Source organism: Typopeltis vanoorti, chromosome 2 (genome assembly GCF_054136105.1).
Source record: "Typopeltis vanoorti isolate ZY-2024b chromosome 2, IOZ_Tvanoo_1.0, whole genome shotgun sequence".
Taxonomy (NCBI): Eukaryota; Metazoa; Arthropoda; class Arachnida; order Uropygi; family Thelyphonidae; genus Typopeltis; species Typopeltis vanoorti.
The window spans coordinates 16,948,357-16,965,506 of record NC_143550.1 but is presented as its reverse complement, the minus strand read 5'-3'; the positions used below and the strand labels follow the sequence as shown (position 1 = coordinate 16,965,506).

General features: G+C 36.1%; 1 protein-coding gene across 2 annotated transcripts in view; it reads left to right on the top strand.

Moving 5' to 3' along the window:
* The window catches only part of LOC150108851 (helicase ARIP4), a 619,923-nt gene that overhangs the window by 478,353 nt on the left and 124,420 nt on the right, over nucleotides 1-17,150 (top strand). For both annotated transcript variants that reach the window (XM_090403746.1, XM_090403737.1), the window contains one exon: nucleotides 9,622-9,830. In XM_090403746.1, coding sequence (XP_090259872.1) covers nucleotides 9,622-9,830 — 209 coding nt within the window. The remainder of the gene's footprint in view (nucleotides 1-9,621; nucleotides 9,831-17,150) is intronic.

Below are 17,150 nucleotides of genomic sequence, written 5' to 3'. Positions count from 1 at the left end.
CAAACAACTCTTGATAACTTCTTTGGATAAAAAATTGCAGTAAATAATGTAGGTACAAATATTTATTAAACATTTACTTTGCATTCATTTTTTATCTTTCCTAAAAGAGTACCACATAAAACGAATTATTAACACAGTAATCAATCATGGATGAATTGTAATTTTTACCATTGATTATTAGATTTGATTAACGCGATTTTGATATATGCGGTAACATCGAAGGATTAATTAACCGTGTTAATCGAGGGATACCTGTATTATTTATTAATACTGGGAAAAAAAACATAATCAGCATCCAGTTATGTACAAATTAATGTCTTTTGCTGCTGAACTTCTTGAGTGAGTTTCTCAACATCATGCTAAAAAGATGAAATTTTTGATCTTTAAACATGTTGAGAGACTCACATTGTTCAGATGGTTTCTTGATTTAGTTTTAATATAGTTTATGTTCAAAAATATTTGTTTGCAGAAATACATTGAATCAGAAACTGAGAGAAGACCAATTGCAAATATTTTCAAGTTTATATATGCCCAGTAAGCTAGTCAACTCATCAAACGCAATTCGGTCTTTTTTTAAAGACCAAAATATAAACTCATCCTTCACTATCCATTTGTGGAGAATTGTAATTTAATGTCTTCTTATTTCAATTGTTTAATAATATCATGACACTCATTTAAAAAGTCGAGTGATTTATGATATGCATTTAGGTACTTATCATAAACGCTATGTACAAATGGCTGTTATTTTGTTCCTGTTTTATTATTATTACTTATATGGGTACTCTATGGATTCGAAAGACTCATCGCTGGAGACACGCTCTATCCCTTAACATAATACCTATCATACATCTCCTTCAAACTGTTCACTGTTGGTGCACTCGCGACCACCTTTGGCAATCCTTTCCACTCATTCACCACTCTCCAAGTAAAGAACCTAGTCTGCACACCTTTACTAACCTCCCTCTTAGACAACTTCCAAGCGTGATCCCTTGTTTCTCCCCTACTCCCCATGTATTGAAAAATTTCTTTTCTGTCAATCTTATAGCATCCCTTTAGTAACTTATAAGTTTCTATCATATCATAGAAGTAAAGGATTTTTTTCTCCCAGAAACTTGGGTTTTTTGTCCCTCAGAACAGGCAAACTGGCTGTTAGAACACACACAATTAACATACATAATACACTGACCTCATAGCCTGAGTTGCTTCAGCCATAAATCTAAATAAAAGAGAGATATGTCCTCTCTTCTGCCGGTCAGCTAAACTCTGCAACCCACACATCCTCGATTTATCTTCATAGGAAATATTCCACAGACCTGTCACCAGCTTGGTCACTCATCTCTGAATCCCCTCCACTATCTTCCACTCTCCAGGAAATGCAGATGACCAAATCTGTATGCAGTAGTCACAGTGTGGCTGAATCATAGCCTTATAAAGAGGGACAATAACCTCCCTTTCTTTACTTGTCAATATGTTCTTCAGCATCCAAGTAATCCTCTGGGCTATTTTCCCAGCTCTTGCAATTTGAATTTACTTTGAATTTCAAATCTCTATCCACGATTACCCCAGATCCTAGTCTGCTCATTTCCCTGTAAAACTAGTACCATCAATGATACGAAGTGTGTAATCTTTTCATCCTGAAGTTCATTACCTTACATTTTATATCATTGAATTGACAACCATTGTCCTTTGTGCGCACTACCAATTTATTTAAATCATTCTGTAAGATATCTACATCACCTTCATTAACTATGGCTTCTCCCTAGTTTTGCATCATCGGCAAACAACTGAGTATACCCCTTCAAATCTTTCACTGTGTCATTAATGTAAATTAAAGAGTAGTGATCCTAGTATGGAACCCTTAGACTCTCGACTAGTCACCCTCATTTGCCTTGATTCCACTCCACCATACACCACTCTCTGATGTCCATCATTCCCCCCCCCACACACACACACACATCCATGCCACTTAGGTAATAGTTTTCCATGCAGTATTCTTTCAAATGCCTTTGCAAAGTCCAGCAGTATCATGGTGTAGCCAATCCCCTTATCCAATTCTGATGTTACCTTATTATAAAATGCAAGTAAATAACTGAGGCAGCACCGACTTTTTACATGCTATCCCCTATAGAATATCTATATTCCTCTTCACCCATTCCTGAATTTTACTTTTAACCACCACTCCAGAGATATTAATTGGTCTTTAATTTACTATTTCTGTCTTGGAGCTACCTTTATATAATGGAACTATCTTACCCTCTTTCCCCTCTCTTGGAACGTTGCCAGAGCTGAGACTTAGATTAAATAACTTCGTCAGAGGCACTGCCAGTTCACTTGCACATTCTCGTGGCACACAAGCTGACACACCTTTCATGGCCACTGCTATTTTTAACTATTTTATATTCACCACTGCCGCAACAATTAACCTTTGACACCTTGCAGTACACATCCTCTGCTCTTGATGCATAGGCAAACTACACTGAGAAATATTTGCACTATATGGTTGTCGTACGTGTAGGCTAAACGTTAAAGAGCTGCTAGCTTAAGACATCAGCCAAATTGCTATAAACTTTCAGCATGGTGTTGGTATCTTTCTATCCTTGCATATGATATGATATGACTTCATCTTTAACACATTCCTCTCTGGCTGAATCAAATGTTTTCTTCACAGTTTCCCACCAAGACTCTAAGGTTTGTTTCTTATTTTTGAAGTGTTTTATTTTCTCTTCAATAATGTTTTTATATTTAAGTGTACAATTCACTTGTAAAAGATGCTCAACTTTAAGTCTTTTAAAACCTTTTTAAATATTATTTGCAATGTGATATTCATCTTTATCCTATTTAAAACTAAGTAACAATCACTCCCAATTTCAGATCTTCTGTATACTCTTGTATACAGAAGATCTGAAGCAAGATGAAGATATCACTATCAACAATAGCGATATCAACAACAACAACTGAGGCTCTCCATATTTCTTGTCTCTTTTTCTTCATGTGAATTTGTGCACTCTCAATTTTGGAAGAACATGGTATTAACAAGGTTTAGTCCATGTGCTGAATAGAAATACAGGGTTATTCAGAATGAAAGAGCGGATTGTACTTGTTTATGAATTCTTTATTTCTAGCAATATAAACAGAGTTATATGTCACCTGACAGGGAAACTGTCAGATATTAAGACAGTCTTTGTATGCACATCCTCTGATATGACTCACATTAAAATGATAGTCTGTTTCTTGCCAGACTCTTTGTAACCGGTTGACAGTTATTGAATTCACTGCTGCTACATTTCAATGTTGAAGTTCTTGCAATGTGATGGTAGGGATGACACATAAACAGTATCTTTAGCATATCCCCAAAGATAAAAATCACAAGGGATTAGATCTGAGGACTTGGATGACCACTTGCACAACACAAGATCATCTGTCCCACGTCGACCCTTCTGGCAGTTAGTAAGTTGTATTGAGATAATTATGGACATTACTGTGAAAGTGAGGAGGCACCCAATCTTGCATGAAAATGAAGTCAGCAGAGTCATCTTCAAGTTGAGGGAATAACCAAATTTGTATCATATCAAGGTATGACATCCAACTACTCGGCAAAAAAAAAAAAAAAAAAAAAAAAAAAACCTATAAATTTTCCTGCAAGAAATATCACAAAACATTCACTTTTGGTGAGTTTCTTTCATGTTCAGTGTTTTTTGAGTTCAGTGATATCGAGGGCATCATTCTCAATGTCATCCAACATTTTTACACAAAAGTATAACCTGTTTTCTTCGTCCCTGGGGTGTAGTTCCTACATTAACTGCAACTTGTAGCCTTTAATATGCAATCATTTCCTTAGAACACACTATACTGTCATTTGAGGAATTCATAATTCCTTGCTTGCGCAGTTGGTGGATTTTTGTGGTGTGAATGTTTTGTCGAATTCTTTCAACATTAACTTCGGAAACACATGGATGACCTGAACTTTTTCCTTTACAGGTGCATCCCTCATCTTGAAATTTTTTTGGTCTATGAGTAAATCTGCTTATTACAAGAAGGTTCTTTCTTAAATTGAGTGTGGAATTTTCATTGAACTGTAATCACAGAATTACATTTTGCAAATTCGATAACACAAACTGCTCTTTCCTGCAGGGTTGCCATTTTTGTTAACTCTTTAAGCAAGCAACTGAGAGATTTTTTTTTTTTTCACTCTATTAAGAATAGTGCTGCTAGATGTGGAAAAAAATAAACCCTCATATCTTATCAGATAATGTATAATACGTTTGTCATTGGAAATAAAAATTTCCCAAACAAGTACAATCTGCTCCTTTATTTTGAGTAATGCTGTACACTAGTATATATCTTTATTATTTCCTTTGCGCTTTTCTCCAAAATTTCCCATAACATTTTTATATGCCTGTATTCATTTCCTATCTTGCTGTTTAGATCTCAAACAAGGACCAGCTTTTCCATTTTCTTTATGTAGACTGCCTCCTCTAATGACACAAAAATTTTTCCCATTCTTCCTTTGGAGAATATTCTGTAAGACTATAGATACAAATAAGTTTAATTGTCCAATTCCCCATTCCCCATAGTCCACTACCCACATATCTCTATTTTTTTTTTTTTTTTTTTTTTTTTTTTGTCCCTCTCAAAACAGGTTGTAAACCTATGGTACATTAGTACTGTGAGTGGGCTTGATTATTTTTCTAATTTGTTAATTTTTTTATATATATATTTTTTAAAATTTATTTTTTACATTGTCTGGAGACCTTGCTCCAGAGCCCAAACATGGCACTTTTCTTAAAGCCACTTCAGGCCTTGAAGTAGGTGAGGCAGCAGACTCACACTGGGTATGAATCCAATCCCACTAAAGGATTCAAACCTTCAGCCTGTTGTTTGGCAATTGGGTATGCTAACCATTTTGTCAACCATGCCAGCAAATTGCCTTCTAATCAAGATGTATGCTTGTTAGAAGGGAGGTGGATATTCAATGACACATACTATCAACATTGCTATATTGATTTTTATGCAATGACAATCAAGGAAAAGAAGGAGTAGCCATAGTATTCAACACAAAATACGAGGCTAATCTTCTTGAATGGCAGTCAGTCTCAAGTAGAGTAATGTGGGCAAATATGAGAATGGGGAACTGGACAATGAGACTTATTTGTGCCTATGGTCCCACAGAAGGTTCTACTAAGGTAGAAGTGGAGGAATTTTTTGAGGCTTTAGAAAAAGCAACTGACACAATGAAAAAGGAAAAGTTGGTCCTTGTTGGGGATCTAAATGGTAGAGTAGGAAATGATTGTGAGACATACAAAAATATTTTGGGAAAATTTGGAGAAAAGAGCAAAGCTAATAATAATGGCAAATATCTGTTGGATTTCTGCTCAGGACATGGACTGGTTATTACTAACACCATGTTCCAACATAAAAATGTGCACAAATTCACATGGAGAGAAGAGGCTAGGAATAAGAAAAGTCTCATTGACTATGTTATTGTTGATAGTGATGTTTTCTCCCTGGTGCAGGACACCAGAGTGTACAGAGGATTTGAAATTGGAAGTGATCACTATTTAGTCTTGAGCAGGATAAAATTGAATTTCATATTGAAAAGAATAACATGTAAGAAAGTTTTAAAGCGAATAAAAGTTGAGCAGCTCTCAGATGTAAACTGTAGACTAAAATACAGAAATATTATTGAAAAGAAAATGAAAGAGTTTGAGAACAGGAATCAAACCTTGGAGATTCAGTGGCAAACTCTGAAGGAAACATTGATTGATTCTGCCAGAGAGGCATGTGGTGAGGTTGTGTGCAAAGATAAAAAAATCAGAACTCCCTGGTGGACACAGGAAGTTAAAGAGGCAGTGAAGGAAAAGAAGAAAGCATATCAAATGTTCCTGGCAAATAAGTCAGCTTTTACTCTTACAGAATACAGAGACAAATGTAAGAAAGCTAAACAGTGTGTAAAACTAGCTAAACAAAAGTCATGGGAGGACTTTGGCAAGAATATAGAAAATAAATATCAAGAAGGTGGCAAAATATTCTGGAGGTTGTTGAAGAAGCTTAGGAATGGAGGAAAGAGTGCTGTAAAAGGAATTAGAGATGATAAAGGTGAAATGAAAACAGGAGAAAAAGATATCCTTGAAGTATGGAGTAATTACTTTGAAAAACTGCTAAATGAAACAAGCAGTGATGACAGCACAGTGATAAAAAACACTGACCAGGCATGCAGTCAGGAATACATATCCATACTTGAAGTAGAAAAAGCCATCAAAGGCTTGAAATGTGGAAAGGCAGCAGGAGTAGATGATATTCGACCAGAAATGCTGAAGTATGGTGGTATAAGAGTCTTACAGTGGCTGCACTGCATAGTTCAGAAAGCCTGGACAGAGGGACGAATTCCTGATGATTGGAGTAGAGCTCTCATAGTACCCATATATAAAAAGGGAAATAAAACTGAATGTGAGAATTACAGAGGTATTTCCCTACTGAGTGTTCCTGGCAAGATCTATGCAAGTATACTTGAGAAACGGTTGAGAAGAATTGTGGAAGAAAAGCTTGGTGAAGAACAAGCAGGATTCAGGCCAAATAGAGGCTGTCAGGATCAGATCTTCACTTTACGACAAATAGTCGAGAAAGCATGGGAATATAACAAAGATCTGTATTTAAGTTTTGTCGATCTGGAAAAGGCATATGACAAGGTGCCAAGAGAGAAGCTATTCAATACGCTGCAGTTATATGGTGTCAATGGGGCATTATATCAAGCAATACTTAGTCTTTATTTGAGTTGTGAGTCAGCAGTTAGAATTGAAGGAAGTACAGGAAGATGGTTTAATGTTAAATCTGGTGTGAGACAAGGATGTACATTATCCCCTCTGTTATTCATTATCTATATGGATCACATTATGAAGGAATGTGGTATTAAACCTGATATCAAAATTGGACATGTTAATGTCAGCTCTTTGCTTTATGCGAATGATGTTATACTTCTAAATAAATCTGCTACAAGTCTGCAAGATTCTCTGACTAAATTGAATAGCTGTTGTAATAGATATGGTATGAAGGTCAGCAATAAAAAGACAAAGACAATGAAAATAGGCAGAATCATTGAAAATGTCAACTGTGTTGTGAATGGAGAACCTGTGGAACAAGTAAAACATTTCAGCTACTTAGGCACAATTTTTACTGAAGATGGTAAACTAAATATAGAAATAGACAACAGAATCAGCAAAGCTGGTATGGTGGGAAGTCAATTGAATAAATTCATATGGAATAAGAAAGAAATTAGTCGGAACACTAAATTAGCTGTATACAAGACAGTGTTCAAACCAATTTTAACTTATGGATCTGAGAGCTGGGTCAGAAGTAAAACACTTGACCAAAGACTAGAGACCGCAGATATGAGAGTCCTGAGAAAGATTAGAGGCGTGAACAGATGGCATCAATGGCAATATCATATTAAAAATGAGGATATTAGGAAAGAACTTGACATTGTCAGCATCCAGGAATGCGTTAGCAGAGCTAATCTCAGATGGTATGGTCACTTAAATAGAATGGGAGAGGAAAGATTAGCAAAACAAGTGTTCTCTGCCAGGTTGGCAGGAAAACGACCCAGAGGAAGACCAAGATATAGGTGGATTGATACAGTACAAAGTGCCTTAGAAGATAGAAATATAAGATCTGATAATGTTGGAGTCTTGACAAGTAACAGACTGATTTGGAGGAAAATTGTAGATAGGAAGTTAGTAATGATGTAATTTTTTCATGTAGTACTGTCATATCCTGTACACCCCTTGAGGGTACATGGCAGGAATTTGATGATGATGATGATGATAAAATGTTTCAACATGTTCACTGTTATTGTCACTTTTGACTGATTTCCTTAATGAGTTTAGTTATCAGTAGTTAATTAGTTATCAATTTTTTTTTTTTTTTCAGTTATATTTTAATTTAATTCTATAACACACTACTGCACGCATATTGGGATTCCATTTTTTTTTTTTTTTTTAAATAACGAAACCTGTGGTGCGTTCATAAATAGAAGAAAAAACACACATATAAACCACAGTGAAAATTATTTAATTGAAAATTTTTTAGGATGAAATATTTACAATTAAATAATTTTCACTGTGGTTTATACATGTGTTTTTTCTTCTAATTGGGATTCCATTGTAATCATGTGCCCTAACTGTATATTATTCCTAGTATTGTTTGAATTACTGTACTGAGAATTTCCCAAGATACTTGGGATGACATATTTACGTATTAAAACTTATCACTGTGGTTAGTAGGTGTGTTTTTTTAGTAATGTTATTATTATTATGTATCACCTCCAGGGAGTCCAAAGACTCGTCGAGGGAGGGCACCTACTCTACAACTAACCACAACTACAATACACTAATGCCAGCCACTGCCTACCACCACCACTATTATTTCCATAGAGAATCACAAACATCCATGCCCATGGCAGGATTCGAATCCACAGCCTTTTGACTGGAGAGCTGATATGCTAACCACTCAGCCAACCAGACTGGCTAATAATAATATATATATATATATATAATAATTATTATTATTAGACTTCCAGGGAGTCAAGGACTCATCGTGGCAGCACATATCACTCACTACTTTTCAATAGGCAGACTGTTTCACTCACTCACAGCTCTATGAGAGAAAAATCTAGCTCTTTTCCCATTCTTAACTGCACTGCATACACCCGTATTGAATAATGAAAAAAGCATGTACATGTGTTAATGTACATGCCATGGAATGTTGATCTAGAAATGACTGAATGTAATTGAATGCTGCTGATTTCTGCCAAATAAAAGATTTCCTAAGGAAACTGTGAGTGATGAATCAATGTCATTTTTATAGAATCACATGCGATTATGGTTAAATCACCTACTTTTGCTTGGAGATAAATTTCAGTTTTGTGCAATGGAATTAAACTACACATTGTTAGATAAGGCTTTTAATAGAGTTACATATAAGCTCTTAACTGCCACAATCATCTTCATAGTGATGTAGTTTTACTCACTACCGAATTCAATCATCATGTAAAATCAGGGAAACAGATTATTAGTATTAAATGCTGAAATTTCATAATGCGACATCCTTGTATAAAATCCCGATGTTGTGAGAACATTTCCCTAGTAGCACATTTGTAGGATGTTGCAACATTTGCCCTTCATTTGGAACTGGATTTGAATCTTATTTTGAATCAAGGAAGCTTTCTGAGGACTTTTCACCTGAAGATCCATTAACAGGTCTTGTATGATGATAGTAGTTTTCTGAGGACTTTTCTGATCCATTAACAGGTCTCATATGATATTGGTAGTTTTTTTTTTGCATACTTTGTTTATTTGTTTTCTTTTCCATCCCACAAAATTGCCAAAGAATATGTGAAATTAACAGACATAATACCTGGCCTTGTAGCAAATAGTGCAATATATAGTACAGTACTGATGTTTGATATCAGAATCACTGCTTATATTTTGTAATATAATATAATTCTTGTAACCCATCATTATCAGATTTTGTTAAACCTCTTTTAAAAATGAACTTGTGCCTTTTTATAAATTGGAATAATATTCTGCATATGCCATTAGTTTTAGCCTTTGATCTTTATTTATGTAGGAACCATTTGAGCATGAATCACTGCTTCTTGACCGCAAAGATCTGAAATTGACTAAGCAAGAAAAGAAGCTTGCTAAACAAAGTTATGAAATGGCTAAGAGAGCAAACATGGTTGCCTCAAGTTTCAAGAATGCTCATACCATTTATTATCCAGTGACACCTGCAACTGGTACTGGAGGATTAGGAACTTACCTTGGTTCTTCTGCTAGGTTTGTTAATTTTTTTTATTATTATTTATAAAAATAATAATTAGCACTGCCATTAAAATATTGCTTTGGACACACTGAAAAAACAACTAATTTCATAAAATTAGAATACCCTTACTGGATTAGGTTTTACGTGTAAATGTGTTATTTATTGCCTTTAGACATTTAATTTATAATAATAAAATTGTACCTGGTTTCGCTGATTAGAGAATTCACGAAAGTAATTTATTTCAGTAAATGAGTATTCTAATGTTATACACACACACACACATATCAAATTCACATATGAAAGGTTGTAAAACCTATAACACATTAGTAATTCAGATGGTAAAAAAGAGAGAGAAGGAAATTGTTGTTTAAACAGCAATCGAATTTAAACAACTTTCAGAAACATTGTCTTTCCATGACAATGTTTCTAAGGTTGTAGTCCTTCAGAAACATTGTCATGGAAAGCTGTTCCAGAAAACTTACATGAAATAAAAGAAAACAAAGAGAAGTTCAGTAGGTACATCATCCACATAATAAAAAAAAAAAAAATCAGCTAACGCCTTTTTATTCCCGTATATACGGGAGTAGGTGAGGCCATTTAGCCCTATCTAACTTTTGGAGACTGAGTGGGCAGTTCAATCTCCACTGGTACCCAATCAGAGACAGATGGCCCAAGGCTATCACTAATTAAGCGGTACGCAGTGAAGAGAGACGGCTCAAATGTGCCGCCATCTCGTGGTCCCTAACCGTAACACAAATATTTAATGTCTGAAATAATGTGGGTTCTACGGTCGATTTTCTTGAGTTTACAGGACGAAAAACCCGAGTTTCCGGGAGGAAAAACCTGCTTGCCCGTGCCAGAGATCGACTAACTCGGGAACCGGTCGAAAAAAGGCTTAGAAAAATTTCCTCTAGTCGCCGACTAGACTCGAAACCAAGACTTCCTTCGTGCGGCCAAGCGCGGTGGTGTGCAAACGCCACATCCACTGAGCTACACAGGCTCCTATCCACATAATAATAGGTTATTATTATTATGGGCTACTCTATTCGAGTCCGTAGTCGCTCTCTCAAAATGCTCGACTCAATACAGAGGAGGGCAATTGGACTTATCAATGATCCATCCCTTACCAACTCCCCCCCAACTTTCACACAGATGTTTGGTCTCTGCAGTAAGTATATTCTACAAATATTTCCATGGGAAATGCTCATCCGAAATAACATCAATAATTCCCCCGCTCGGTACTAAGCTCATTGGAACACGTGCAGCTGCTGCACAACATCCCTTCACAGTACACCTAGAAACAAACAGAACAAATTTCTTTTCCTCTTCCTTCATCCCTGCAACTGCTGCACTGTGGAACAGTCTCCCACCTGCTGTGTTTCCCAACGAATACAATTTAAAGTCATTCAAATCAAATGTAAAGAAATTCCTCCTTTCCCAACCCACCACCCATACAACAGTACTAATGTACTATAGGTTGACCAATCAACCTCCTGTGTATGGGCCCAACATAAAAAAAAAAAAAAAAAAAAAAAAGTCTCATCAAAGGAAGCCCTGAACATCACCAAGCACTATCCAACATTCGCACAGTATGCCTATCCTACTTTGTTTTGAACTTATTCACAGTCATCGCTCCTACAACAGACTCTGGCAGCCTATTCCACTCATTCACCACTCTCCAAGCAAAAAACCTAGTCCTGACACCCATGCTAACTACACTCTTGCTCAGTTTCCAAAGTTAGTCTCTAGTCCCCACCTCCAGAGGCCTGTTCTGAAAAATTTTTTTTATATTAATCTTGTAAAAATTATCATTATTATTATGTAACACCTCCATGGAGTCCAAGGACTCATTGAAGGAGGACACCTACTCTACAACTCTCCTACAACCAACCACAACTACCTTTATCATATTCACCAACACCATCTACTGCTGATTACCACCACTAGTATTCTCACAGACAATCACAAACATCCATGCCGACGATGGGATTTGAATCCACATCCTTTTGGCTGGAGAGCAGATACGCTAGCCACTTGGCCAACTATGCAGGCATCCTTCAGTAATTTGTATGTTTCAATCATATTACCCCTTTTCTGCCTGTCAACCAATTTCTGCAATCCCCAAATCTTCATCCTGTCCTCATAAGGTTCATTCCAGAGACCTGCTACCATCTTGGTCACTCGCCTCTGGATCATCTCTGCCTCCTCCTCGTCTCCGAGAAACTCAGGTGACCAGATCTGCACATGTAGTCAAGATGGAATCTTACCAAAACGTATAAAGAGGTATAATGAAATACTTCTCTGCTCATCACGGTATTCTTCAGTAACCAAGTAATTCACTAAGTGGACAGCAAGTAAAAGTCCTCTAAACTTTTACTTGCTGTCCACTAACATCCCCCAAATCCCTGGCTTCATCAATTTCCTGGAGTACAGGTCCATCATTGTTGTACAAAGCTGTTAATCTTTTCACCCCAAAATGCATAACTACACTTTGCCACATTAAGCTGATATTTAACTAACATTAAAATGATTCTCTTTGTCCCAACTGAAGTCTATCCAAATCATTCTGCAAAATTTTAGCGTCATCTGTATTAACTATTGCTCTATCCAATTTTGCATCATTGGGAAACAACTAAACAGTTATTCTCAGATACTTTCCTATATCGTAATGTACAAATTAAATAGTAACAGCCCAAGAATAGAACTCTGTGGCATGTCATTAGTCACAGGCCTTCTACTGGATTCTACTCCTGAATAAAGTACTCTCTGATATCTCTTCATCAGCCACTCTCTTATCCACTTCACCAACTTCATATCCATCCCCATGTGCTGCAATTTATTAATTAGAATTCCATGTGGTATCCTGTTAAAAGCCTTTGCAAAATCCATCAGTGTCACTGTATTATAAAACATGAGCAGGTTACTGAGACATGACCTGCTCTTCACAAGCCATCTTGTCCCCCATATAGTATTCCATTTGTGTCTATCCATTCCTGTATTTTGTTCTTAACCAACTTCTTCAAAGTATTGAAGAAGTTGATTAAGAACCAAATATAGAAATGAATTCATTCTGGAAAATCTTTCTGGATATATGCTGATTGGTCGGTAATTTGCTGCATTTGTCTTGGAGACTTCTTTATGCAGCTGAACTATTTTCCCACTTTTTTGTTCTCTTGGGACTAACCCAAAGTTGAGACTTAGATTAACCCCCCAACCGGCCATGATGTCTATAGCTGTTCAGCTAAATCTGGATACGAAGCTCTAACACCCATTGAATAACATGGATAAGAAGTGCAATTTGGTGTCACTATTTCATCCACATTGTCCGGTAGGGAGGTTAAATAATACGATGAAAGGCGCTGCTGATTTCCCAGCACTTTCTTATAAAACCCGAGCTGCTACAGGGTGTTCGGGATAAATTTGACATATTTATAATTAATTATATTTTTCCGTAAGTTACATGTATTAATACACACTTCTCTTCATTTAAAAGTTTGGACCCTTCTTCATTCATATACAAGATGTCAGAAAGGATGGATAGCTGGAACCCACCTGAATCATGGAAGAGAATAACTTGTATCATGATGATTCGTGCCCGCCATCAAAATAAGGATATTACGACTGCTGCCCAATGCTCCCTGAATACAGTAAAAACAATCAGGCATGAACTAGAGACTTGCAATGGTGACTACGAGGATGTAGCAAGAAGAAAGATCCCTAGCAGACGATCTGATTGCGTTCGTACAGCAGAATTCCTCGCAAATCTGCAGGAACAGGTGTTGAAGAACCCTGGCATTGGAATTCGGGCTTTGTTCGTGGAGTTGCTAACTGTAGTCAAGCCCTGGATAACAAGGGTAGCCAATGGTAGGCCGTATGTATGGCAGCAGGATTCGGCCCCTTGCCACACCTCTGGGAAAAGTCAAAAATGGTTGTCTGAAAATTTCTACGACTTCACCAGTCCAAATGTTTGGCCTCCAAACTCCCCAGACCTTAACCCCATGGATTATTTTGTATGGGGCGCAGTTGAAAAAGACACCAATCGCACTTCCAGTAATACAAAAGCCCAGTTAATGGATAAAATTAAAACAGTTTTTGCGGCCCTTCCCAGGGAGACTGTAGCATCAGCTTGTTCGAGGTTCCGAAGCAGAATTGAAGCTGTGATCGATGCTAATGGTGGTTATTTTGAGTAAATCTTGTTGATAGTATTGTAATTAACTCTGCCTGTAATGTTTTTTTGTCAATTCATTAAATTTAATAGATACAAAGAAGATTTTCTTTTTCCTTACGAAACTGTCAAATTTATCCCGAACACCCTGTATATCATCTATATACCTGCTATATCCACATCAACTGTAATATGCTATGTACATCTAGTTCATTTACCTGAGTTTCCATATAAGCCTTTGCCTCTATTGTTACTTTAGTATTTCCAACTGAATGTTATACTCTTGCAAAGTGTTCACTTAATAATTCTATTATTTTCCTGATTCGTTACCTCCTCCTCCTATCAGGAGTCATTAAAATCATTCTGCCATTAATATTCTTTATTTTAATTACAACATACTGAAAGTTTCATACTCTGCTTTTGTCTTTCTTACCACATTGGTTATTCTTCTGACCTTTCTCCTTGAATTTCCTCCACTAATTTTTTATTTTATTTATTTTTATTTTTTTATTTTTTGTAGCTCCAGCTTAATGATTTCATCCATTTAATTCCCACTTGTTTTATTCTCCTGTCTCTAGGTAATGCAGTCTTCTGTTACTTTCCTCAAACTCCTTTACTACTTCCCATTCACTATCAACATCGAATCCTTGCAGTTTCACATGTGATCGCACTGATTCAGACAATCTGCTAAGCTCATCAGATACCAGACGTAATTCCACATATACCTATTCTTAACTGAAATTTCTACACATTTTGCTGCCACCTAGGTCAAGATCATATGATCATTTTCACCATTTGGTGACAATGTGGTCATATTGGTTAAGGACAAATTCTCTGATGCAGTCACTAGATCTAGCACTCTCAGACCCATAGTACATTCCATCACATGATGCCTCAGATATTTATCTCTTAGTAACTGCATAAATTCCATTTCTTTCCTCCCATGTGTTCTTTCCTCCTTCCAGGCTGTGTTCCATAGTTGAAGTTCTCCATAATAATTAGCTGCCTTCCACTTATTGAGCTTATTTGCTGATGCATATTATCTCCATCATCCTTTACATCCTCTGTCTATAGAAGCAGCCCAATGTATATATTGTTCTGCTGGCCACTATCTCACACCAGATAGCCTCAAATGTACTATTTTCACTGACATGCAGTTGGACTCCTACTCTCTCTTTTGTCGCAGTTCATCAGCTATCATGAATAATACTTCTCCCCCCCATTCTTTTGTCTCTCTTCTCCCTGAACACACTATACCTTTCACATTCTATCTCACTAACTATATCATCTTCTGTCAGCCATGTCTCATTAATGCCAATAACCTCTGGCCAGGATGAACTAACCAATGCAAAAAACTCCTCCCCTTGTTTCAAATGCTCTTGGCATTAGTGAACATAAAGCTCGATAGCCACCTTAAGCCCACCACTGTCCTTACACTTTCTGTGCTATCCCATTCTGTTTTGTTACCAGTGGTACTAACTTAGGCATTTTATGTGTAAGAATGAACATAAAATGCCTAATTTAGTACGTATCTGTGTACTCATTCAACAGCTTTCTCCCTAAAAGCTCACATTCACTTTTGCTTTATTCAACATTTTTTTCCAAACTCTGACACCAAATCCATTCTTCAGTGGATACAAACCATCCTTCTTGTATAAATCCTTTCATCCGTCAAACTCACTCACAAATTCCACATTGATCCTCTTGAATAACCTATACATTGACTCATTCGTTATTATGGCCCTCCTCCACCTCCTCATCTCAACTCTGTACTGTGGCAATAGACTTACTATTTTAACTCTCTCTCTCACTCTTTTCTTTTGCTACTTTTAGTAACTCATTCATATCCTCCCTCATGTGATACTTCAGAAAATTCAGGTTCAGAAGACAAGATCAAAGAAGCAAATGGATGAATGATAAATATAAAGAAATAGAATTTCTACAGGAAAAGCATGACAGTTTTAATCTACACAAAAAACTGAAAGAGATCTCAGGTATATTTTAAGAAAACACAACTATTTATTCTTCGAAACAAAAAGGGAGAAATAATATCCGAAGAGGATAATAAAATACAAGAATGAATGAAATATGTAGAAGAACTCTTTACTGATAACAGACAAACCCCAGAAAATACTTTTGAACAGATGGAAGGACCATACATTTTAAGATCAGAGATAGAATATGCACTGAACTCATCTAAAACTTATAAAGCCTTAGGCCCTGATAGAGTATCAGCAGAAATAGTAAAGTTATTATTAAGTGAAAACATTACTATATTAGTAAAGTTATTTAATCAGATCTACGATACAGGCATAATCTCTCAAGACTGCTTACAGTTGACTTTCATCATGCTACTTAAAAAAGCAAATGCTAAAACTTGTAATGACTATAGAATGATCAGTCTAATGAGTCTTGTTCTCAAAATGTTTCTGAAAATAATTCAAAAAAGAATATACAGAAAATGTGAAGACACCATCAGTGATACCCAATTCGGAAATTTTAGAAATAATTTGCAAACGAAAGAAGCCTGTTTTTTGTTCTCAAATCTTATTACAAAAATGTAGTGACCAAAACAAGGACGTATTCATTTGCTTCATCAGCTTCAAGAAAGCATTTGACAAGGTCCAACATACTAAAATGATTGAATTGTTAAAAAGAATTGGATTAAATCGTAGGCATCACTATCATCGAAAACTTATATTGGAACCAAAAGGCATCTGTTCAAGTTGATGATGTTATTACAGACTCCATTAACATCGAAAGAGGAATAAGGCAAGGATGTGTGCTGTCACCTCTCCTTTTTTTAACATATACTCAGAAGCCATATTTCAAAAATCTTAAAAGGAAGAGAGGAAAATGTTAATGTAAATGGTGAAATCATCAGTAACATCTGATATGCTGATGACACAGTTCTCCTGGCTGACAATATTCAGGATCTTCAAAATCTTCTCAGACTAGTGAATGATGAGAGTGAAAAAATTAGATTAAGAATAAATATCACCAAAACTAAATTCATGGTAATAAGCAAGGAACCAACTCTTAATTTATCACTTTTTTTAAACAGGAAACAAATAGAAAGGGTGACAGTGAAGTTAAATGAAGGTTAATTTAACCAGTTAAACTAGTTAAATGAAGAATACAACCAGGAAATGGAAATAAAAGTTAGATT